At 33.6% G+C, this 24,303-nt stretch overlaps 1 protein-coding gene across 2 annotated transcripts; it reads left to right on the top strand.

Annotated features, from left to right (window-relative positions):
* The first annotated feature begins 1,011 nt into the window (after positions 1 to 1,011).
* On the top strand, positions 1,012 to 22,669 carry LY96 (lymphocyte antigen 96). 2 transcript variants are annotated; one of them, XM_051970030.1, is made up of 6 exons: positions 1,012 to 1,249; positions 5,762 to 5,851; positions 12,642 to 12,773; positions 13,553 to 13,606; positions 20,178 to 20,230; positions 22,542 to 22,669. In XM_051970030.1, exons 1-6 carry the CDS (start codon positions 1,138 to 1,140, stop codon positions 22,626 to 22,628), a joined length of 528 nt encoding a protein of 175 aa, XP_051825990.1. In that variant the 5' UTR covers positions 1,012 to 1,137; the 3' UTR covers positions 22,629 to 22,669. The 2 variants fall into 2 exon arrangements, with proteins under 2 accessions (XP_051825990.1, XP_051825991.1); XM_051970031.1 differs by lacking the exon at positions 13,553 to 13,606 and having other exon boundaries at positions 1,016 to 1,249.
* The last annotated feature ends 1,634 nt before the right edge of the window (positions 22,670 to 24,303 follow it).

Below are 24,303 nucleotides of genomic sequence, written 5' to 3'. Positions count from 1 at the left end.
CAGAGATTCAAGATGCTAATTTTCATTGCAGGCATAACCAGGACTAGTTTGATTGTATGTTCTTTTAAATTGCCTCTAGTGTTTTCCAAGGAAAATAATAAAAATCACAAAATTAAAAAAAAAAGTCACAATTACTTCATTATTAAGGCTCAAAGAAAATTGTTTTAACTAATTTGCTCTAGCTTGAATGCTTTCTGAAGCCTAAGAGTTGGCACAAGAAGCACAGCCAGTTTTTCTCATAAATACCTACCTAGATTCTTTATCCTCAGCAGATAAAACAATGTTGAAGAATGAATTGTTCTTTTCACGTTGTCTGGACACTATTCAAGGTCATAGGATTTAGAGCTGAAGAAACTTTAAAAATTATTAAGTGATTCTACTCTAACCTTCTTTATAAGATGAAAAAAACTGAGGACTAGAAAGGTAAAGCTAATTGTCCAAAAATAAAAGAAAAATTAATAATATCACTGCTATGTAATGTGATTTACAGATGACAGAGCCACAGTCTCTCTTTTTTTTGTTTGTTTGTTTGCTGAGGCAATTGGTGCCAAGTGACTTGCCCAGGGTCACACAGCCAGGAAATATTAAGTGTCTGAGGTCAGATTTGAGCCCAGGTCCTGACTTCAGGGCTGGTGTTCTATCCCCTACACCAATTAACTGGCCCTCAGTCTCCTTTCCTTAAAGCAAATTTCCCAATTCTTACTTTTCCAAATTTTTCTCTACAAAATTCCTTCATGCAGTTGTGAATATTACTTTTTTATTCTGATAATAGGAAAGATTTTTCTTTCTTTTTTAAGGCTCAGATCACTATTTTTTTTAATATTCAGTTTCATTAGGTGTGTTGCATAAAGTTCTTTGCACATTCATTGTTAAGTGGCTGTTCTTTGTATATATAAATATGACAAGAGCAAATATGTAAGCATTTATTTCCTCCCCTCTCATTTTACAGGAATTGCTTACTGGAAGGTAGTACAAATACTGAAAATCAGAAAAACAGGAAATAAAATTGAATAGGAAGCCAGAAATCATGTGACCGATGACTAAGTCAAATTTTTTCTTTTTACAGACTGGGAAGAGTAAGATACTAATTCTCTGCTCTCCGATTTTCATTTAGAAAGCTTTAAAAGGTACTTAATTATGCTTCTGATTGTGTTTTTCTCCACTCTATTTACTTTCACATTCATTGAATCTGTGAAAAATAAGTGGACCTGCCGCACCCAAGATACAGAGATATCTTACTCTTCCTGTGGTAAGTGTATTACAAACTTCACTGTATTAATTGTTTTGAAGATGAGTTTTCACAAGAACAATATTTAGATACTTGCTGAGTCTGAGATGACCAAAGCTTCTTTAACTGTTGCTGTTGGTAAAAAGAACACCTGCTAATTGTAGCAGCTGGCCCTAATCCTGGTTTTAAGGAAGTTTCTGTCCTTTACATAAGACTAATTTTTCAATTTGTGTTATGCTTCACCCTAAATGACAATTCTCTTCCCCCACCCCTAACCCCAGGGATTAATTTATTGTTTCAGTTCAAGATTCTCTTTTATTTTCCATCATCCCTCCCCAACTGATAGACTTCCATGTTCTCCTCTGTCACTAATGTCATGGAAACATGGTTACTTCTCCACCAGTCTTGATTTCTGAGCTGGGTAAGGGTTTCTAGAGACTCTGTGAACCTTCTCACAATCCCTAATTTGGTAACACTCCTGGTTTTTTGTCTTTCCCATTTTAGGAAAGTGAAGAAAAGAACTTCATTCAGTGTTTTATATACAAAAAACAAACTATTGAAAAACTCTCCTCTTACACCATTGCAATTATCCTTACTGGCCACTTTCTCTTGGCCTTATCACTGACCCTGAAGGTGACACTTCTAGGCATGGAACTTCCTGAGGTTACTCATGCATTCTGTTGTTGATAGCTCTAAATTGTAAGGAAATTTCCCCATACATTGGGGTGAAATATACTTCCTATAATTTTCACCTATTGATTCTAGTTCTGTCCTAAATGGACAAATAGAACAAATCTGACTCTCCCACTTTATGGAAAATATTCAAATATTTGAACACAGGCAACTCTTTTTATACTGTAAGTTACTGGAAAATAGTATGAGAAACTAGGCATTGACCAACATCTAACACCTTACACCAAGATAAGGTTGAAATGAGTTCATTATTTAGACATAAAGGTCATCACCTATAAGCAAATTAGGAGAACAAGGAATAGTTTAAATCTCAGATCTGTGGAGAAGGGAGGAATTTGTGGCCAAAGAAGAACTAGAGAACATTATGAAATGTAAAATGGACACTTTTGATTATATTAAATTAAAAAGTTTTTGCACAAACAAAACTAATTTAGCCAAGATTAGAAGGGAAAGCACAAAGCTGGAAATTTTTTTTTTTTTACAGCCAGTGTTTCTGATAAAAGTCTCATTTCTAAAATATATAGAGAATCGACCCAAATTTATAAGAACATAGGTCATTCCCCAATTGATAAATGATCAAAGGATACGAACAATTTTCAGGTGAAGAAATTAAAGCAATTTTTAGTCATATTAAAAAATGCTCTAAATCACTATTAATTAGAAATGCAAATTAAGACAATTCTGAGGTACCACTTCACATCTCTCAGATTTGCTAAAATGATAGGAAAAAATAATGATGAATGTTGGAGGAGATGTGGGAAAACTGTGGGGACACTAATGCATTGTTGGTAGAATTGTGAAATGATCCAGCCATTCTGGAGAGCAATATGGAACTATACCCAAAGGACTATAAACCAATCCCTTCAGTGTTCTCATTACCCTGCTCAGTAAAGGTTCTTAACTTGCCTGTTTTAAAATGATGTCCAAAATTAGATAAATGCCCTAGATGTTCTGCATAGGCCAAAATATAGATCTTTTTGACTCTGGGCTCTATTCCTTCTATAACTGCAGCCTAGGGTTTCATTAGCTTGTTTGGCTACTAACTCTTAGAATCATAAAATCTAGAGATGAGGGTGATGATATCACTCCTGGCATTGAGATAGGTAGGTTTTGCTGCCTCATTTCCAGAAATAGTTTGGAGAAGGAGGCAAAGGATAGAATAGAGTGCTAGACCTAGGATCAGGAAAACCTGAATTCAAATCCTGCCTCAGATACTTACCAGCTCTGTGACCTTCTTTGCTTCAGTTTCCTCACTTGTGAAATGGAGATAATAATGGCATTTACTTAAGGGTGGTTGTGAAGTTCAAATATGTAACACTTCCAAAGTGTTTTGCAAACTTTGAAGCACAATATAAATGCTAGCTATTATTATTATCATTATTATCTTAAAGTTCATTTAGTTCAAACCCATCATTTCATAGCTGAGGAAAATGAGGCCCAGAAAAGTGAAACATAGTTACTGAAAGTAAATAGCAAACTGATAATTGAACTTGGGACCTCTGGAATAGAATACACTAAAATTTGTAGGCATTTTTTACATGATGTTTTTTCTGGCCACATATTCTTTCTCTTATATATGCATAGAATAAGACTTTCATAGAATCAAAAGATTCCTTCTCTCCAATTAAGAAAAGGGTCAAAGTGCAAAGCAGACTATACAACACTGCATTCTTGTCCTCTAGGTTAAGCCTAACCCTGGTTCTAATTTGTATTGGCCTTACAAACAAAAGGAATTCAAGATCCTTATATAAACAGGCAAATTTGATGTCAGAGAAGGTAGAATTAGACATGGTAGAATAAAAAACTTTAAGTGGATTATAGTTCTGGATGGGTATATCTAACTCAAAAAAAATAGGATAGGTAAAAGTAGGGAATTTAACATGTATTTTTAAAAGATGTACTTATGTGAGGAAATTCAGGAAGCTGCACAGTGGAGATCACTTGAGTAAAGACAAATAGAAGGAAAAACAAAAGTGATATTTTATCATTAGAATATATTATAGATCATGTAGAAGACCAAAAAGAGAACTGTATTTTCAATTTCATTTTCATAAACAGGGATGTTAGGGTGAAGAAATGATGGGAACTCTAGGTGAGAAAGGGGAGAAATGATAGAGGAAAGACCAGGGGTAGAAGTAGAAGGTGGGGACCAGAGAGAGAGGGCAATTAAAAAGAAAAGGAAAAAAAATAGAAAAACATCAAAACAGTTTAAAATGCACAGAATAATATACTCAGGTTTTTATTCAAATAATATAAATCTTTTACCTCTTAAAATGTGTAGAATGAAACAGAAGGAAGTCTAGAAAGAATCAAAATAGAACAGCTTTGAAAGTTACATTTTTAATTTATTATATATTTTTTAAAAAATCAAATTCTATATTATAGAATCAAATGTCAACAAAAACAATCTTTTTCTGTTCTACTATGTATATAGTGAAGTCCATTTTATTTGAAATATGTAAAGTCAGAAAAAAAATTGATTTAAAAAAAGAAAGTAGATGTTTAAAACAAAGAAACACAAACAGACTTTCTCCCTGTCTAGAAAAAGATTTCGGCTTCCACAAAGTTTTTTAGCCCAAAAAGAGAAAGGAGGATTAGTCTGGTATGGGGTTTCAGCAACAGTATTTGTCCTAATATTTCCCTGTGTCCAAATGGCCCCCAAAGCTTTGTTCCCAGAATTCTGGCTCCTCTCTTCGTGGTTCCTGAACTTTTATTCTCCCAGTTTAACAATGCTTCTCAGGGTCTCCCCATTTCAAGTTTTGAATGCCTTCTATATGGCCTATTATCTTTAGTTCATTGACATTGCTTTCCTATTTAATTTATTCAAAAGACTTTGCTCTCATAAAGGGATTACCTCATAGAAGGCTTCAATTTTACAGTTATTTTAACACTGAGATATCAGTCCTTTCTCTCTCATTCGATATTGGGTTTCCAAGAGCAATTCCCTTCATGTATATTAATTTTATTTCATTTAATGGTATTTTCTTTTCTTTTTAAATTAAAAAAAAATTATTGTATCTTTTTATTTACAAAACATATGCATGGGTAATTTTTTCAGTATTGACCCTTGCAAAACCTTCTGTTCCAGATTTTCCCCTCCTTTCCCATACCCTCTCCCCTAGATGGTAGTCCAATACATGTTAAATATGTTAAATCCAACATATGTATATATATCTATAGTTATCTTGTTGCATAAGAAAAATCGGATTTAGAAAGAAAAAAAAAACAACAACCTGAAAAGGAAAACAAAAATGCAAGCACACAATAACAGAGTGAAAATGCTATCATTTAACAATATTTTCATAGAAGTAATAATCAAAATAATTTAAAATTTTGCTTTCCATGTCTCTAGCTCAAAAGAATAATGAAATGAATAAGATAAATAAGATAAAAAATAACAATGGTTATTTATTTGAATGAATTGATTCTACATGGGATAGTCATTGAAAAAGCTATTTAGGTTTGGCTTTCTTTAAAAGATGGGAAACAGCCATTTATTCATTCAATCATCCAACCATCCATGCAATCAGTATTTGTTACTTATCTGTTTAGTGATAGTATGCATCCATTTAATTCCAGGAAGTACAGAACTGAAATAGAACCTGGGGAATGTGAAAAAGAGTAGATAAATATAAAAGTCCAACTCTGAAGTAAATCATGTTGTGAAAAAGATTTTTTCAAATTCCTTAACTGTTTCTGAACTCTTCTCACAGTGAAGTTTTCAATATAAAGACTTGTTGGGTGAATTTGGGTGGGTATCTGGATGAATCTAGGAACTTGAAAAGTTATACTAAGAGGTGATTTATGATAATCTACTGTCATTGTTTTTATTCCATTTAGATGACAAGAAGCCCATACCAACAATAAATGTTAGACCCTGTTTAAGTTGGAAACAGACCAAAGGAAATTTGTCTCTTTACTATGTGCCACGTAAGTCCATCTCTTATATTGTCTTTGAGTCAAAAGGGTACAAGAAACATCTTTGATGATGTATATAGTCCAAATTATCCATTAAAACATTTTATAGTCTTGACACATACTCAATTTATACTATATTCCCATTGTAAATTACTGGTTTAACCGTAACGCCCAAATAATAGTAACGCCAAATAATTATTTTTGACTCATTGCTTAGAATTAAAAAAAAATCTTAAGAGTTAGGAAGGGACTCCAAAGATACAATTCCTTCTTACAATTTTGAATTCCTTCTTCACTTAAATTCATTTTAATTAAATTCATTTAACAAACATTTATTAGATGCTACTATGTTGTAAAGCACTGTACTAGATACTTGAGTAAAATGCAAAACAATCCCTGCCCCCAAGGAACATAGATTCTATTTGGGGTGGATATAATGTATACCCAGATAAAGAAACATACAAATTTCAAGAGGAAGAGCAAGAAATACCTTGTGTAAGAGATAGTTGCTGAGTTGTACTTGAAAGGAAAATAAGAAAGGAAAAAATTCTAAGAGATAGTAATGATGAATGAGTGTATTCTAGTGAGTAGGGAAATTCCTCCGCAAAAGCATATTAATAGGAAATGAAATATTGCATATGGGAAAAAGCTAGCAGGTAAGCTTGTTGGAAACAGATTTGTGTAAGAGAATAATGTGAGGGGCAGCTAGATGGCACAATGAATAGAATACCAGCCCTCAAGTAAGACCTCAGATACATAACACTTACTAGTTGTGTGACCCTGGGCCAATCACTTAACTCCAATTACCTCATCAAAGAAGGGGAGAGAGAGAGAGAGAGAGAGAGAGAGAGAGAGAGAGAGAGAGAGAGAGAGAGAGAGAGAGAGAGAGAGAGAGAGAGAGAGAGAAATGTGAAATGTGACTGAAAAGGCTGGTGAAAAAACCTTGAATGGCAGACTAAAAATTTTGTATCATATCCTCAACTCAGGAATTACTCAAGACTTTTGAATAGAGGAATGACATAGAAAGAACAGTCTTTAGGAATATAAATTTGGAAGATACTTTAGAGAAGGGGAAGAATAGAAACAGATTGACCAATTTAGAGGTTATTGAAATGGTCGATCAATCTATGAATCAATTACCAAATATATCAATCACCTTCTATGTGCCAGGTAGCATGCTAGATACTAAGGCTTTAAAAAAAAAAAAAAAAGAATGAAACAATCGCTTATATTCTATCATGCTAAACAACATGTTTTTATATGTAGAATAAAAATAAGGTAGTTAAATACAATAAAGAAATTAGGAAGACAGGGAACTCTCAATTGGAGTAACAAAGTATAGATGTGTAGGAGGTAGTGCTTAAGCTATGTCTTGAAGAGGGAAGATAAGGATGGTATTCAGCAAAAGCATTCTGATATAAGACATGACCAATCCAAAGGAAATCCGGTGAGATTTGTGAAGAACAGAGAGAAGAACAATTTGGCTAGAACAAAGGTTGTAGGAAAAAGGAGAGTAAAATGGGACTAGAAAGATAAACTGGATTCTGGTTATGAACTTTAAAAGCCAAATGTAGGCATTTATATTTCATTCCAGCTATGACAGGAAGTCACTAGAATTTGTTGAGAAGAGAAGTGACACTGAATCTGTGTGGAGCAAATGGCAATAATCTAAGTGAGAAGTGAGGAAGGCCTGAACCAAGGTTTCAGTTTAGTAGAGAGTAGGGGTTAAATGTGAGACATTGTGGAGGTAGAAATGTCAAGAATTGGCAATTAGTTGAATATGTTGGGTGAGGGAGTGTGAAGAATACAGCATAAGGCTGAAGTTATGAAACTGGGACTCTAGGAGAAGTGGGGAAGTTTGGAAGACAGGTCACTTTGGAATGAAAGAGAATGAATTCTCTTTTGCACATAGTGAGTTTATCTAGGACATTTAGTTTGAACTGTCTGATGGATCATGTGAATTGGATTTAAGTAAAGGAAGGCCGTGCAAGGTCTCCTGCCTCACTTTCCCCTTCAGAGTTATCTGGGTCCAGTAGCCAGATATAGATCAGGGTGTCTGAAAATGGCCCTGGATGAAATGTTAGATATTGGCCTTTTTAAGCTAAGGTCTTCAACAGTTTGAGATCTCAGTTTGACAGAGGCTACACTCATTCAACCATTAAGGCTAGTAGCAATTGAGGCAAAGAATAGCTTCTTTCATTTAGTAAAAAAAAAAAAAAATATATATATGTATGTATGTATGTATGTATGTATAAAATCTAGGAGGAGAAGACCTTCAGACTTTCTGGCCAAAATAGAAATAATTGCTATTTAGATTCACTCTAAGTCAATCAGGACCCAGACAATATTATGCAAGTTGTACAAGTTGACAGATGGAGTACACCTAGTGATACAAACAGGTATCCTTGCCATATTGAAGGATATATTTAAGATAGATATTTTATTTATTAACTGTTTTGTAAAGCACTGTATAAATGATAGTTATTGTAGTTGTTACTAATAATAATATTATGTAGTTAGATAATCTAGAAATTCTGGGTACTAAACTACAAAATACTTAGGTCTATGTAGAAAAGGAAGAGGAAGGTTTCTGTACTTTTCCATGTATACCAGTTGAGCAGAGTAAATGATGCTTAGCAAAATATGTTGTTGCCTTTGTATTAATGGTAATCAGTTATATATAGATAATTTTATATGTAAATCTCACAGTCCACAAATCTATTAGCTAAAAGACTCATTTCTCACAAATCTTTTGCTATGGCTAAAAAAAGATACATAATTGCTACTGTAACAGTGACTATTCTGTCTTTCATTGCCTGAAGAGCAGGTATATTACATTTTACCCTTTTCCTAGGGTAGTTAGATATCCTTAAAGACATTTGGGGATATCTAGTATACTACTGGCTCAAGCTCCCACCAACTGTGTTCTCTAATTTTGGATTCATAGCACCCTAATTATATTTGGCCATTTAATCATATTAGCTTTTACAAAGGAATGTTTACTTCAAAAGTGTAACAAGAAAAAGGATACAAACATTCCCTTCCCCCTCCCCCTAATACTTGGGAGACAAAATCCTCCTTTATACCACTTCAGTCTTTGGGGAAGACAGGGATATTAGGGAAGGGTAAAAAAAGGCATCAGGAGTGATAATTATCAAATAGTTTTAGGAAAGAAATTGATTGTGAAAAGAATATTTTTTTTGACATAGAGCAACCATGACAATCATAAGTAAAAGGAATGCTATTTATTACATGAATTAATACATAGGAACTGGCAAGGAAAGGTTTGTTTTTTTTTAAACAATTAATAAGGGGAAAGAAGTTTCCTAGTGGAACTCACAATTAACCAGAGGAAAGATGCCATTAAAAGGAATACGTCATGAGTTGGGAGTACACCATTAACTGTCAGGCTAAATCTATAGAGGAGTTTAGCAGACTAAGTCCAAAAAGGATTAGCAAGGGAGGGGATTATGGGCTAACCCTAATAGGGATTGAGCACCTTAAAATAATTAGCTATAACAAGGAGAAAGGTACCATGATGGAGATGAGAAAAGGGAGAAGAAGAAAGACACCATGGTGGGCTATCCCTAAAAGGGTTATTAAAGATGGCACTCTGGGGGTAAACCCAAAGAGGTGGAGTGAAGCCAGGAAGCTGCTTGACTTTCCCCAGTTTCTTTTGAAAAGCATATGAAACCAAGCCTCTGAAAATAGTGTCTGGAGCATCAAAACTCTACAAAGAGTTATAATAACTCTTTGTCATTACAACAATGAGATGTAATGAAGCAATTTTCCAGAGCAAGACACAAGGGGCTCTTTTATGTTCAAAGCTAAGACTCAAAGCTACAAAAGAGATTTAAGATAGAATCCATTGTATCCCAGGAGCAGAGCTTGCTTTAAAAATCACAAAATAGGCAGAGGGGGGCGGAGAAAGAAATAAAGAAAATGAACAAGAAACAGAAAAGAACCTTGAGTATAGAAAGCCACTTATGGTGAAAGGGAAGACTAAAACATCAACTCAGAAGAGGACAAAATCCCTATATGTAAAACCTCAAAGGGTATCATAAATTAGTCGCAAGCTCAAAGAGCCTTCTTGAAAGATCTCATAAAGGATTATAAAAGTTAAATAAGAGATGTAGAAGAAAAAATGGGAAAAGAAATGAGAAATATTTAAGAGAGAGTCAACAACTTGGAAAAAGGAGGACAAAAACTGATTGAAGAAAACAATTCCTTAAAAAATGCAATAAGCCAAATGCAAAAAAAAAAAAAAAAAAAAAAAAAAATCCCCTGAAGAAAACAACACCTTTAAAAATAGACTTAAACAAACAGAAAAGGAGATAGAAAAGCTAACTGAAAGAAATCATACATTAAAAACTAGATCTAGACAAATGAAAACATTTGTATGAGAGATCAAGAATCAGTCAAACAAAAGAGAGTGAAAAATTGTAAGAAAATGTTAAATACTCATTGGAAAAACAGCTGACTTGGAAATAGATCCAAGAGAGACAATTTGAAAATTATTGGACTACCTGAAATCCATGACCAAAAAAAGAGTCTTCACAGCATTTTTCAAAAAATGGCAAAAAATGGTTATAAATCTGCCCATAGGAGAAATTTAACCTTGGGGGTTTGACATCTTAACTTGGCTTTTTGATTGGATGCAGTAAGATGGGATTTCCAAACACCTGAGGTGGGAGTGAGGTGGGGGTGAAGGGAACCTTAATGAAATTCCACTTGAACAAAAGGCCTACTTAAGAACCAAAGACTTGCTTAAGGCTGAGCTGATCGATCTTAGGGATACCTTTCTCTGCTTGCCTCAGGGAGAATTATTAAACTTATTAGTGCTTCAGGCATTCTTTGTTGACATCCACCTTGATACCCAGGACCTCATCATTAGTTTTACAATTTAACTAAGTCCGCATATAGCATCTGTCCTACTGAGTTATAAATCCAAAGTTTCCACCTTAGCTTCTTTGAGTTTCCTTATTGGGTTTGCAGTAATAAATGACTTGAGATCTTGCTTCCAAAACCCATGGCTTTCCTTTTGGGTTCATAGAGTCTCCTACCTACCTCCAGATATGAAAAGGACACATGAAATCAATTAAACCCTACATATATTTTGGAGGCCATAGAATCTAAAAGTAGAGGTGGAAGGTGGAACTCTTCTTACATCCATCTCAGTATTGTTTAATCAATTAATCGTGTCTGATTCTTTCCACATCAAGTCCAATTCTTTACAGCTCCATTTGGGATGTTCTTGGCAAAGATACTGGAGTAATTTGGCATTTCCTTCTTTTGCTTATTTTATAGATGAGGAAACTAAGGCAAACAAGGTTAAGTGACTTGCCCTGGGTTATACAGCTTGTATGTGTCTGAGGCTGGGACTGAATTCAGGTCCTGATTCCAGGACTGACACTCTATTTACTAAGTCACCTAGCTGCCCATTTTAGTACATGGTGTCTAAGATTTAGTTGAATAGGGCTTTCAGCAAGTAGACGCTGTTAGAAAAGAGAAAGACTGACTCATTTTGGTTTAAAAATGCATCTTGCTCCAGCTACACAGTCAATGGAAAGAGATGCCAACTATCTGGCAGGGGAATGGAGACTGTCTTCCTCTAGAAACAGCTCCTTGATTTTTCCCACATGGCCCCTAGCCCAGTTTCAAGTCTGCAGAAGAATCACAAGAGTAGAAAGCATTTTTTAACAATATGCTATTTACAAGAAATATACTTGACACAAAAATTAACACAGTTATAATGAAGAGTTGGAGCAAAGTTTATTATGCTTCAGACAAATTTTTGAAAAACAATATATATCCTCCACAAGTAATGAAATAATATCAGTATTTAATATTTATGTATCAAATTGATATAGCATATAAATAGTTAAATGAAAAGTTAATTGAATTAGAAGTAGATTGAGGGTCATAGTAACTCTTCTCAGAGCTTAGACAAAACTAACAAAAAGAAAAACAAGAGAAAAGTTAAATGAGGTTTTTTTTTTTTTTTTTTTTTTTTTTTTGTGGAAGACAAAGAAAAGAACATAGGAAGGATAGTGAAAATGATGCTCCTCCTCTTCCCCCCTTCCCAAAGAAAACAGAAAAAAAAAAAAGAAAGAAAGAAAAGAATACCACTGAAACATTTAAAACTATACAGAAGATAGAAAGCAGTTCAGAAGCCAGTGTTCTCTCCAAGATGAAGAAAGAAAAGCTTTGGGAGGGAGGTAGTACAAGCATTTTCACACTCCTTTTTGAGTGTTAATTTTCAGTTTATGAGATGAAACAAACTTTCAGTGTAATCTGCATGAATACAAAATCAGTCATCTATAGTAAATAATAAAGAAACACGATAAGGATGATGGAGAAATACATTGAGAAAATTTCCCTCAACATAAGACATATATATTCAATTGGTATGTTGTCCCCCACCCTATTTTTCTAGAAGTTAACAATAGCACTTATGTTAAATTTAATATATACTTAAAAACCAAGCCATACATAACAGAAATTCATAGTTTTATATTCTTTCTTTTTTCCCTGTTAATGGAAATATTTGTGGGTTTGTTAAGTTCATAACAAAATAATTTTAAAAGAATGGTTTTAGATGATTTTTGAAATTTTCAAAAATTAAATAAAAATTTAATTTTTGAAATAATTTTTTGGATTAAAATCAAGATAAATATTTTCTTCTTTATTCTCTTTAACTTGATATTTTTTCTTCTATTTTTATATTTTTTTCTATTCTTCTATTGGTATATATTTTTTCACTTCTAAGCAGTGTGTAATAATAGATTTTTTTTTTTTTTAGGGAGAGACTTGAAAGATCTATATTTTAATATTCATGCAGAATTTAAGTCATCTATAATATTACCACATAGAAAAGAAATTATATGCCGTGGAGCTGATGGTGATTATTCATTCTGCAATATTTTAAAGGGAGGTAAGCATTTGTTTCATTTTATTTTTCTTATGTAAGGCAGTATGATAGGAAATCTAGAGAGCCAGTGACAACCTGGATTCAAGCTTTACCTCTCATTTCTATTGGCTGGGTGACCTTAGACAAATCATTCTAATCTTTCTGCATCTTGGGTAGTTCTATAAGACTGTAAATTGGTGAATAGTTGCTGTTCTGAACTATTGTAGGCAATTCCCTACACCAATGAAATCACAGATCTGGATTATCTAGAATTATATCTATATCTATCTATTTATATATCTACTACTTTTACATCTATCTTTATCTTTATCAACATCATCTGTCAACATAACTATCTACATTGACATCATCTCTATTTATATCATCTCTCTCTCTCTCTGAATTCTCTCCCCCAAAGAAATCACAAGTTTGAACCGTGTGTGTCTGTGTATGTCTGTATGTGTCTATGTGAATACATAAATGTGATCATGGATCCGTCAAAGTACATACCCCTTAGAAATTAGCAAAACAATATTTTGAAACATTTAAATTTTAAAGCTGTACTTAAAAAAAAAGAATATTGAATTCAAACATATAATTGCCACTAAAAAGATTTATACCTTTATTAATATATATATATATAAATACACATATATACACACAAATATGTCTATATATGTCTCTCTGTGTGTTTATAAATACATATATATATTTTGTTGTTGTTCAGTTGTTTTTTAGACATGTCTAACTCTCATGACCCCATTTGGAGTTATTTGCCATTTCTTCTCCATCTCATTTTACAGATAAAGACACTAAAGCAAACAGGGTTAAATGGCTTGCTCACAGTCACAAAGCTGGTGAGTGTCGAGCACAAATCTAAACTCATGAAAAGTAATCTTTCTGACTTCAGTCTCAGCACTCTATTCACACAGCACCATCTAATGTGTGTGTGTGTGTGTGTGTGTGTGTGTGTGTGTGTGTGTGTGTGTGTGTGTGTATAGTTTCTGCTTCAGGCTATTGTCCCCAATAGGTACTTGCATTTGCAACATAAGTACCCTATGGGATTGTCCTTCTAAAAGGACAATGCCCATGAGTCTCTACTAGTATGCTTCTCCTTAAGATTATTAGCTAGGATATGCAATTAACTTATAGTATATAATTTGTAGCAATAGTAGTTTGTTTTTCCAGTTACATGTAAAGATAGTTTTCAACATTCATTTTGTATGATTTTGGGTTCCAAATTTTTTTTTATCTTTTCCTCTCTTACCTCTGCCTTCCTTAAGAGAGCAAGCAATCTGATATAGTTTATACATGTACAATCATTTAAAACATATTTCCATATTATGTTGTGGAAAAAAATTAAAAGAAAAGGGAAAGACCACAAGAAAGAAAAAGTAAACAAAAAAATAAAAAGTAAACATAGTATGCTTTGATCTGCATTTAGTCTCCATAGTTCTCTCTCTGGAAGCAAATGGCATTTTTTCCCCAGGTCTCTTGGGATTGTCTTGGGTCACCATATTGCTGAGAAGAGCTTTGTCTAACACAGTTGATCATCACATAATCTTGTTGTTACTTTGTTCTTCCTGGTTCTTCATTCAGCATCAGTTTATGTAAGTCTTTCCAGGCTCTTCCGAAATCAGTCTGCTCATCATTTCTTATAGAACAATAATATTTCATTACATTCACATACTATAATTTATTTAGTCATTCCTCAAATGATGGGCATCCACTCAGTTTTCCAGTTTCTCACCCCCACAAAAAAAGCTGCTTCAATCATTTTTGTACATGTGGATTCTTTTTTCTCTTTTATGATCTCTTTGTGATACAGATCCAATAGTGAAACTGCTGGATCAAAACAATATGCAATTATCTTTTAGCAAAGGCAATTACTAGAAGGGCATAGTAAATACAGTAGCTCATCCCATAAATACAGGATATGCTCTCCTACAAATATACAATGACTTTGGGAAGAATGGTCATAAACTTAGAGGTACAAATGTGGGGAACACATATGGTTGAAGTTGCTAATTGTTTTGGCACTATTAGGCATTAAAATATATTATTTCCAGTGAAATCCTTATAAAGCTTCCCCCATGGCTAAGTGTTTCTTCTGTTTGCTTAGCTCAGCTGGATCCCCAAGGTTTGGTCTTTTCTCCAGCTATAATCTTGAGTAAACTAGCTCTGGCTAGTTCATGAATAGGATTTTTCTCTTCTGTCAGTGCCCACATTCCTGGAAATTGCTTTCAGCCTCCAGTGACTATATCTCTGTAGCTGTATCATTTTGGCGTGTGGGTCTCTACTCCCTCAAATAACTTTAAATTCCCTTGAACTTATTCTATAAATGTTGCTCTCTCTGGGCAGGTAATTTTGATATTAGGCAACATGGCTAATATAGGATAGGGGGAGGAAAGAAAATCCCCTTATTCTCCCTCCTAAGAAGTGAAGTACTTAGTTATACCTTCATAGGTGGCTATCTCTTACTCTTTTTGATTCAATCTTACTTACTTTAGCTATTACCAGGGCTTAGGTATAAAGTCTTGCAAGACTTACAAGGTGATTTTTTAAAAAGCCAATGATATTAAAGAGATATTCATAGGTAGAAAAAGTATGAGAGGGTGTTAATACTTTATCAATATACTAAGTTGTCATCATCTGTGATTCTGTTGACTGACTTGGGTATCAGATGAAGCAAATCTTCCATATATGTATATTTATATACATACATATGTATACATCTATGCATATTATATATGTATATAAATTCTTAAATTGTATAAAATAAATTTTCAAGATTTTCCTATCTAATACACACAGCTTTTTGGAGGGGATGGATTAGACTATGTGAAAATTTTAAATTTCTTTCCTAAGTAGTTGAAAAATATTTTAAGGGTATTTTATTGAGTATTGTTAAGACTAATAAAATGGCTATATTTTTGTCCCAAAGTGAAAACAGAAGCATATTATTGTATTATATTCCTTTTTTAAATTATAGAATTTTACTTTTGGCATGAACAAGTAAAAGCAAAAATAATAATAATAGCTAGCATTTATATGATATTTAGTATATGCCAAGTACTTTACAAATATTATCTCATTTGATCATCTCAATAATTCTGGGAGGTAAGTGCTGTTATTATCCTCATTTTGTAGTTGAAGAAACTGAAGCAAACTAAAGTAGATGACTTGCTCAAGACCACACAACTATTATGTCTGAAGTTGCATTTGAACTCAGATCTTCCTGACTTCAGGCCTAGTGCTTTATTTATCTATGGCACTATGGACCTGCCTAATAAATATCTTTGAAATAAAGAGTGATGTAATTAATAGAATGCCTTCTTTGAAATCAAGAAGATCTAAATTCAAGTTCTCCTCTGTCACATACTATTCATATAAATGTTGCCCCTTACTGTGTTTTAGATATGTCTGTAAAAACTCTATGGAAGTAATAGGGAACTATTAGAATTTATTGAGTAAGTATAACCTTTGCTTAAGGAAATCCACTTTAGTTGCTGAGTGGAGGATGAATATAGTAGGGAAATATTTGAATAGAGATACAATTAAGAGGCTATTGAAATGTTCCTGGAGAAAGGTGAAGGCCTGAATCTGAGTGGTGTCTGTATGAGTGAAGTGAAGGGGACTAATATACAACACAGTTATAGTGTATGAATCACTGAGAAGTTAAAACATACATACACACACACACACACACACACACACACATACACACACACACACATACACACACCACACACGGATTCCAAGCTTGGTTGTTCTAGCATAGTACCTTGATATACCTAACTGAAGATTATTCTTCATTCTTTCTGTTTTTTAAATTAAATTCTAATTTTTTTCAACCAGATTCCTTGCAAAAGAATTTTTCTTCAACTCTGATAATGAGGTTTTGCTGTATAGTGCAATAATTTCACTTTTTCCATATATCTCGTAATTTCACCAAGCTTATTTTACTCAGGAAAATACTTGTCCATCAAACTTGCAATATTTTCTTGGTAGCTAATTTTGGAATCTTTTGTGGGACCTTTCAAATTGTCCTCCCAAGGAAGATGACCACTGAGCTACTGGAGCATGTAGTAAATTAATATTTCCAAGTCACTCCTGTCTTGATGTGCCACACCATTATGTGCATCAATACTTGTAAACTCAATGGTTCTCTCATGACACCTTTAAGGGTCTTCTTTGTATTCTTTCAGAACTCCTTCTGGATAATATTAATAATATGGCTCTAACTAAATATTCCTGGTTAATATTTTTACAGCTTAAAAGAAAATTTGATAACTTGATTTCTCCATATGAATATTCATGCTCATGAATTTATTCCAGAATATTTAGCATATATAATCTAACAAATTAGATTTCTGTATTGGTCATGTCAAAGGGCTGACATGCACATATATCTCATTCTGCATTCTGAGTCTTTCATCTTTGTATCAGGAAGTGGTAAGAGGAACTCATGGAAAAGATAAATGACAGAATGCTAGATGTGGAATCAAGAAAATCTGAGTTCAAACCCAGTCTCAGACCTTTACCAGATGTGTGATTTTTAAGCAAGTTTCTTAGCCCCTTTCTGCCCCAATTTCCTAATCTATAAAATGAAAATATAATAACACTTACCTACCAGGATTGTCATGAAGGTCAAATGAAATAATAAAGCATTTATTTATGCTTTTTTCCCTTACATTTTTTTGGGGATATTCTTATGGATTAATAAAGTGCCTTGCCCAAAATAAGTGTTTAATAAATGCTTTGGTGTTTGATTGGTTGATTCATGGAAAAGGTGGTGCCTAAGAGCTGGATGTTCAAGGAAGAAAAGGATTTTATTAAAGATGGAAGATGAAGGGAACAACCTGAAAATGTACAGAGGTGAAAAAAAGCAGCATGAGATCAGAGAGCAAAAAGCCTGTGCTTCTATTTTTGTAAGCAATGGGGAGTAAGTTTTTGGGCAAAAGAGCAACATATTCTGTTCTGTGCATTAACAAATTTATCTTTTTATTAGACAAATTATTTTTGCAGCTCTGAGATGGATGGATTGGAGAGGGGGAAAAAACCAATAAGGAGATTATTATAATGGTAGATGTAAAGTCTGGGCTAGCTCCCTGGAGGCCTCAGAATCAGCCAGAGTCAGGATAAGCAAAAGTCCTTGGTCTTTAGGGAGAGGAGTGAAGGAGATGGACAAAACTGCCAGGAGTTTTGCCAAGAATCTTTCCTTGATTCTAGAATCCAGAATCTCCAGGAATCTCCAGGAATTCTCCTCCTGAGGCCAAGTGAAGTTCTTTACCTTTCTCACTCCATCTCTAATCCTTACCTACAATTCTCTTAACCCCAAGCATTGAGCCAGCATTAACTGAGAGAAGAGAAATTCCAAACATATGCTAATAGAGTTATTGTCCAATAGGTAATTAGCCTTAAGTATTCAGCTGTCTGATTCAAGCACACCTTTTAATAGTTTCAGCCCTTTACAGGTGGCTGTGTGAGTGAGAAAATAAAGGATAAAAGGAGGAAAAAATCAAAGGTGATTCTAAGTATTTGAACCTGGGTGCTTAGGGGCCATCTATAAACATAATTATGTTAAACAAAAGGGTGGATTTCAATTCTGTAACTTAGTGGCAAGGTCTGGACTAGATAGAGAGCTCTGGAAGTCATCTGTATGGAGAGACTAATTGAAGACATATAAATGGAAGAGATTTCCAGAAAACAAAATTGTGGAGAGGTAAAAGAGAAGGCCTGAAGATAAAATTTGAAGGGATTTCCCACACTTAGAAAGTGGAGGAAGAAGATAAAACAATGAAGGAGACTGAGAGGGTGAAGTCACACAGATAGGAAAAGAACCAGCTGAGACAGAAGTATCAAATATGGAATGTTCAAGGACATAATGTGTAGAAAGCTGGAGAAGAAGTAAGAAAAAGTTTTTTATGTTGACAACCGAGGAAACTGAAAGGGAGAGAGAGCGGGGGGGGGGGGGGGGGAGAGAGAGAGAGAGAGAGAGGAGAGAGAGAGAGAGAGAGAGAGAGAGAGAGAGAGAGAGAGAGAGAGAGAGAGAGAGAGAGAGAGAGAGAGAGAGAGAGAGAGAGAGAGAGAGAGAGAGAGAGAGAGAGAGAGAGAGAGAGAGAGAAAGGAAATTGAAAAGTGATTAGGATACAAAGGAAGTGTAGGCATAGACTAGCCTTTGGGGTTTAGCAGTGATGAGAACAGAAGTCAATCCTTTGTGTTCAGATAATAAAATTTCCTTTGACGGACAAATATGGATTTTGTTTGAACTTTATTCAAGAATGGCTAAAAACTTGGGAAGTTTTCTAGAAGTTCTGGAGTACAAGGGGAGAGGTGCTGGAGACAAGATTTTAGAAAAACTCTCTGACTCAGTTTTTCCTATCTATAAAATAGGGTTAGTCATAGCTCCTACTTTTTTTTTTAATGATAAAATGAAGTAATATTTGTAACATTGTAAACCTTAAAGTGCTATGTAAATACTTGCTGTTATAATTAGTTGACACCTGGCTTTTTGTTCTTGCTTTTCAACAACTGTTCATTGGAACATGGAAGGCAACAAAGGATATTGATGGATAAGGGAAAACCCATGATAACTCAGATCTACACATTCTCATCTTTGGCAGAATCTCTTCATTCACTCAGTGGATTTTGATGACACAGGATTGTCATAAAGAATTAGATGGAAATTAGTAGGAATTCCTCGGACAATGAACTGTTATTTAGCTACAGACACAGGAAATCCAACAATAATATTAAATTGGGCCCTAAAGGCTCTTATTAGTGGAGTAGTTAGCTGATATATTCTAAAACCGTTTGACTCCTGGAGGCTGACTCTGGGACTAATAGACATCTTTAAGGAAAGGCTACTTCTTGTCTTGATGACTCAGGGTGTGTGTGTGTGTGTGTGTGTGTGTGTGTGTTGTGTGTGTGTGTGTGTGTGTGAAGGGCTTATTTGTCAAAATTGAAAGAGTGGCTTAGTCTATGGACTATAAACTAAAAGAGATGGCAGAGCTAGTGCTTTTCTTAGAAGAAGAGATTTCCTAAACCACAAACTTCTGTTCAAGTCCAATAAGTAGCTGAGTGAGAATAGCCTTGGAAAGAAAGGCAAATACAGCAGAGATACCAACCAGTGGGAAGTAGTAGGAATGAGAATTGTTACCCAGATGCAGACCTGGAGAGAGCAAGCTGAAGATACCACTAGAAAACATTAATAGCTCTGAAGAATCTGAAGTATGAGTTTGTTGCCTTTTCATTCATGGGGCCTGGCCATAAATCCTAATGTGTATACATATCCAATTTTGCCTGTGGTGGAATATTCTGCTTAAAATACAGTCTAAAAGATATAAAAATTGTTAGGTTATTTAACTTTTCTTCTAGGAGAAAAAACATGATGTGTATTAATAAAATTTTTTTTTGTTTTTTTAGAGACCCTCAATGCAACAGTGTATTTTTCCTTCTCGTTGCTAAAGTTTCTGAAGGTATTTTTCAAAATAAATTTCATTATTTCCTAGTCTACTGAAATAAAGTATTTAAAATGTCAAAGAATTAATTTAGCACTCAAGAAATGGCCATTAAAAATTAATGTTCAAAAGTAGTAGTGGTGTTATTAGCTAGATAGGAAATATGGTGTGATATAGTGGTATCAAACCATTCATAAGAATCCTTCTTGGCCACATATTGACTTGGAAAACCACATATTAACATTATTTATATTTTGTTATTTTTTAATTTTTTGCTTAATATTTCCTAAATATCTTTTAATCTGACTCAAGCCTCATTCCAGAGTAGTATGAATTTGACACCTCTGATGTAGAAGATGGAGTGATAGAATTAGGGTCAGCTTCGATGGAGTTCAAACTAGTCATTTTTTATAAGCAATTTTTACTTAACCTTTTGAGATTTGGGATCATTAAGATAAACAATTAGGGATTTTCTCTTTTGAAGGGGTACAGACAACTATTTCTTCTTTTTTGGAATATAAAGAGAGAAGATAGTGCAAAGAAAATTCTTTTATGATGTATTTTCTTAAAATAAATATGCATTGAAATCATACTTTATTTCCATTTATTTTGGGATCAAAAAGTTCCAAGTCCATTTCATGTAACTTTTTATGGCACCCAAAGTGGTCTTTAATATATTTTTCATTGCTTAGTCTGATTAAAAAAATATCATTTTTTCCCCAAGTAAAATGTAATTTGTGTTTGTGTGTTTGTGTGTGTGTATGAAATAGTTTATTATCAGACATAGACTGTTAGGCTTATACCTCTGGGGGAGAAATATATGACCTTAATGAATACTGTAAATATGGATGTTTACATTCATGTTTAGTGTATAAATTCATACATTTCTTATTTTAAGTTAGTTGTCTTTATGAAGAATGGAAATTTTCTCAAATTTCTTGTCCTTCAATAATAAGTTATTCCTAATGTTTTGAAATTCCAAAAAATTAGTAAAAAGAAAATGGTAAAAAATATATGTTACAGCCTCTCTTTCCCCATGTTATTCAATTATAATAGCCTTGGGGTAGAGGTCCATTGCAGTTGCAATGCTCTAACCCAAAGCTTCTTAAATTGTGGGTTGTGACTCTATGTGGGGTTGTGAAATTATGATTTATTATCAGGAAATGGTTGATTTGAACCTATATACCCAGGGTTTTCTTGACCAAAAAGCGGTCATGAGGAGAAACAGTTTAAGAAATCATTCTCTAAGCCATGTCACTAGAGAAAATTCCTAGACATTGGATTCCTAGACAAGGGCAACGGTGTAATCTTTTGGCCTTTCCCTGAAGAGATGACAGTCATATAGAGAAGAACAAGAATCTGAATGATGGAGATCCCTGATCTCTAGATCTAGATCCCTGAGCCCTAGGCGTCTGATGTCTTGTACAGAGTTCCTGAACTCTCTTTAGAGTCATGGGTTAATGATTTCCTCAAAAAATTAACTGAATCTTATTGAATTCCTAGAGAATTAAAAGACTCAGTTATATAGAAAAGATAAAGGAGAATTTTTTGGTACGGTAAGACTCTTGGGGAGAAGGGTGTCATGTATGTTGCCCTAGAATTGAAAGAGCAGCAAAAGACTGTCATAATATGCTAGAGCAAATGATTTTGACTTTGCCCTACTCTATTTGCTGAGTTTATTGGACAGGATAGGAACTTTCTTCTTCATTTCTAGATATATAGTGAAGAGCATATACAAGTAAAATATGTTCCTGTCCCAAGGCAGACATTAGAATCTCCTGTTGTGGGACATGGGAAGGTGGAAGCAGACAGCTATGTATGTGCACTGCCTCCTAACTTCTGTTTCTCCACCTCCATGAGTGAACTTTTTATTCTTTAGCTCTAGTCTATGCCCAATTTTCTCAATATTTTTCTGAAAAAACAGAAAAGACCAATACAACAACCAAGGAACCTTTTTTAGGGGAATTATTGAATATCCTGCAGTTACTGATATTACTAGGTACATCCCAATAGATAATCTAATTATATCAGTGTGGTTCTCAGTGGGTATGGCCACACATTCCCTAGGAAGAAAAAGATAAAAGCCCCAGACAAAGGTTTACTGAGTTGTAATGTCATCAAGCTGATCAATTGCCTACATTTATTTTAAAATAAAATTTATGATCACTAAATGCAAAGATATGGTTTCCTCAGTACTTTAGAAATTGAAAAAATTATAATTAACTAATTTTGAAATGGCTTACTCTTAATCCTTTCAGAAATAGATTTTTAGAAAAATATATGTACATAAAGCATTATATTAATTATATTCCATATTTTCTTTTTTTAGGGATTCTATATTTTTATTGCAGAAGCTTTCTCTGCTGGTATGCAAGATTCATTGTTTTGTTGTAATATTACACTCAAAATCAAATAACAATTTTATTCAAAAAATAAATTGATTTTAGAAAAATGAAATGACTGACTTTTCAATCAACAAACATTTATTGAATAGCAGACATTGTAAAAGATACAAAAGAAGTATATGACATATCAGTAGGGAAAAGATGAACAAATATAAAACATCTGGGAGAATAATCTGAGATAGCACATAATTAAGGAATAGATTATACAAGTTCTATCTGCAAATGCTATATTTGTTCAGAAAAAAGAGGAGATCAACATTTTTTGATTAGATAAGAAAGGCTTGATAGGGTAAGGTTTGTCCTTGGGCTTTTCAAGGATGGAGGGAATTTGGATAAATAGTCAACTAGTATAATCCCTTAATGTTATAGATAAGTGAACAAAGGTCCAAGGAAATGAAATATATTGTCTAATGACAATTTTGTGATTAAGATAAAACATGTGTACATGCACACATGCACAACACAGCATACACACATACACACATCCACTCACATGTATGTACTTATATACATGTATATGAATATACATATATATACACACAAGTAATCTATAATTGCTCAACCTCAGTCATCCAATCATACTTAGACAACATATTTAATTTTATATTTATTATATATATTTTGTTATACATGTACATTAGGATCTTTCTCCATATATCTTACTGTATATGTAAATATATATTTTACATATGCATAATACATACACAAATCTCTCTCTGTATATACAATATAATATATATTATAGTCATATATATAATAGACATAATAGAAGACATGACCTAAGTTTGTCAATTACTTATATTTAACTTTTCAAGTTTTGGACAGAGATAAAATTCTTTTTTTTCTTTTCTTTTCTTTCTTTCTTTCTTTTTTTTTTTTGGAACCAAGGGATTTTTAAATTGTTGTTGTTCATTTATGTTTGACTCTTTGTTATCCCATTTGGGGTTTTCTTGGCAAAGACACTGGAGTGGTTTGCCATTTCCTTCTCAGCTCATTCTTTTTTTTTTCCCCTGAAAGAGATGCATTTTTTAAAAATTAAAGCTTTTTATTTTCAAAACATATGCATGGATAATTTTTCAACATTGACCCTTGCAAAACCTTGTATTCTAAAATTTCCCCTCCTTCCCACCCCTCTCCTAGATGGCAAGTAATCCAATATATGTTAAACATGTTAAAGTATATGTTAAATCCAATATATGTATAATATTTATAGAGTTATCATGCTGCACAAGAGAAATCAGATCAAAAAGAAAAAAATGCAAAAGAAAACAAAATGCAAATGACAACAAAGAGTGAAAATGTTATGTTGTGATCCACACAGTTCCCACAGTCCTCTCTCTGGATGTAGATAGCTCTCTTCATCACATCATTGGAACTAGTCTCCATCATCTCATTGTTGGAAAGAGTTTCTTACAGAATAACAATATTCCATAGCATTCATATGCCACAATTTATTCAGCCATTCTCCAGTTGATGGGCATCCATTCAGTTTCCATATACAAGAAGTTTTAATGGGGGGAAATTAGTTTCTCTATGATGGGTTTTGAGTAAGAGAGAACAATGTAAGTCTCTGGGTAGAGAGAGAAACCTTAAATTTCATTTTTCTCACTTGAGCTGACATATGACTGTAATAAACACTTTGCCTCTTTGTATTTGTTCTTCCCAGTACTTAGATCAATGGAATGG

This window comes from Antechinus flavipes, chromosome 1 (genome assembly GCF_016432865.1).
Source record: "Antechinus flavipes isolate AdamAnt ecotype Samford, QLD, Australia chromosome 1, AdamAnt_v2, whole genome shotgun sequence".
NCBI lineage: Eukaryota > Metazoa > Chordata > Mammalia > Dasyuromorphia > Dasyuridae > Antechinus > Antechinus flavipes.
The sequence above is the reverse complement of the archived record's forward strand: the minus strand, read 5'-3'. Positions and strand labels throughout refer to the sequence as shown.

Bases quoted from the DNA above. Each gene is read 5' to 3' on its own strand.
- LY96 (XM_051970030.1), top strand. From the start codon at position 1,138: ATGCTTCTGATTGTGTTTTTCTCCACTCTATTTACTTTCACATTCATT. The intron at 1,250-5,761 runs GTAAGTGTATTA...TATTCCATTTAG, and splicing joins GATATCTTACTCTTCCTGTG to ATGACAAGAAGCCCATACCA. The intron at 5,852-12,641 runs GTAAGTCCATCT...TTTTTTTTTTAG, and splicing joins GTCTCTTTACTATGTGCCAC to GGAGAGACTTGAAAGATCTA.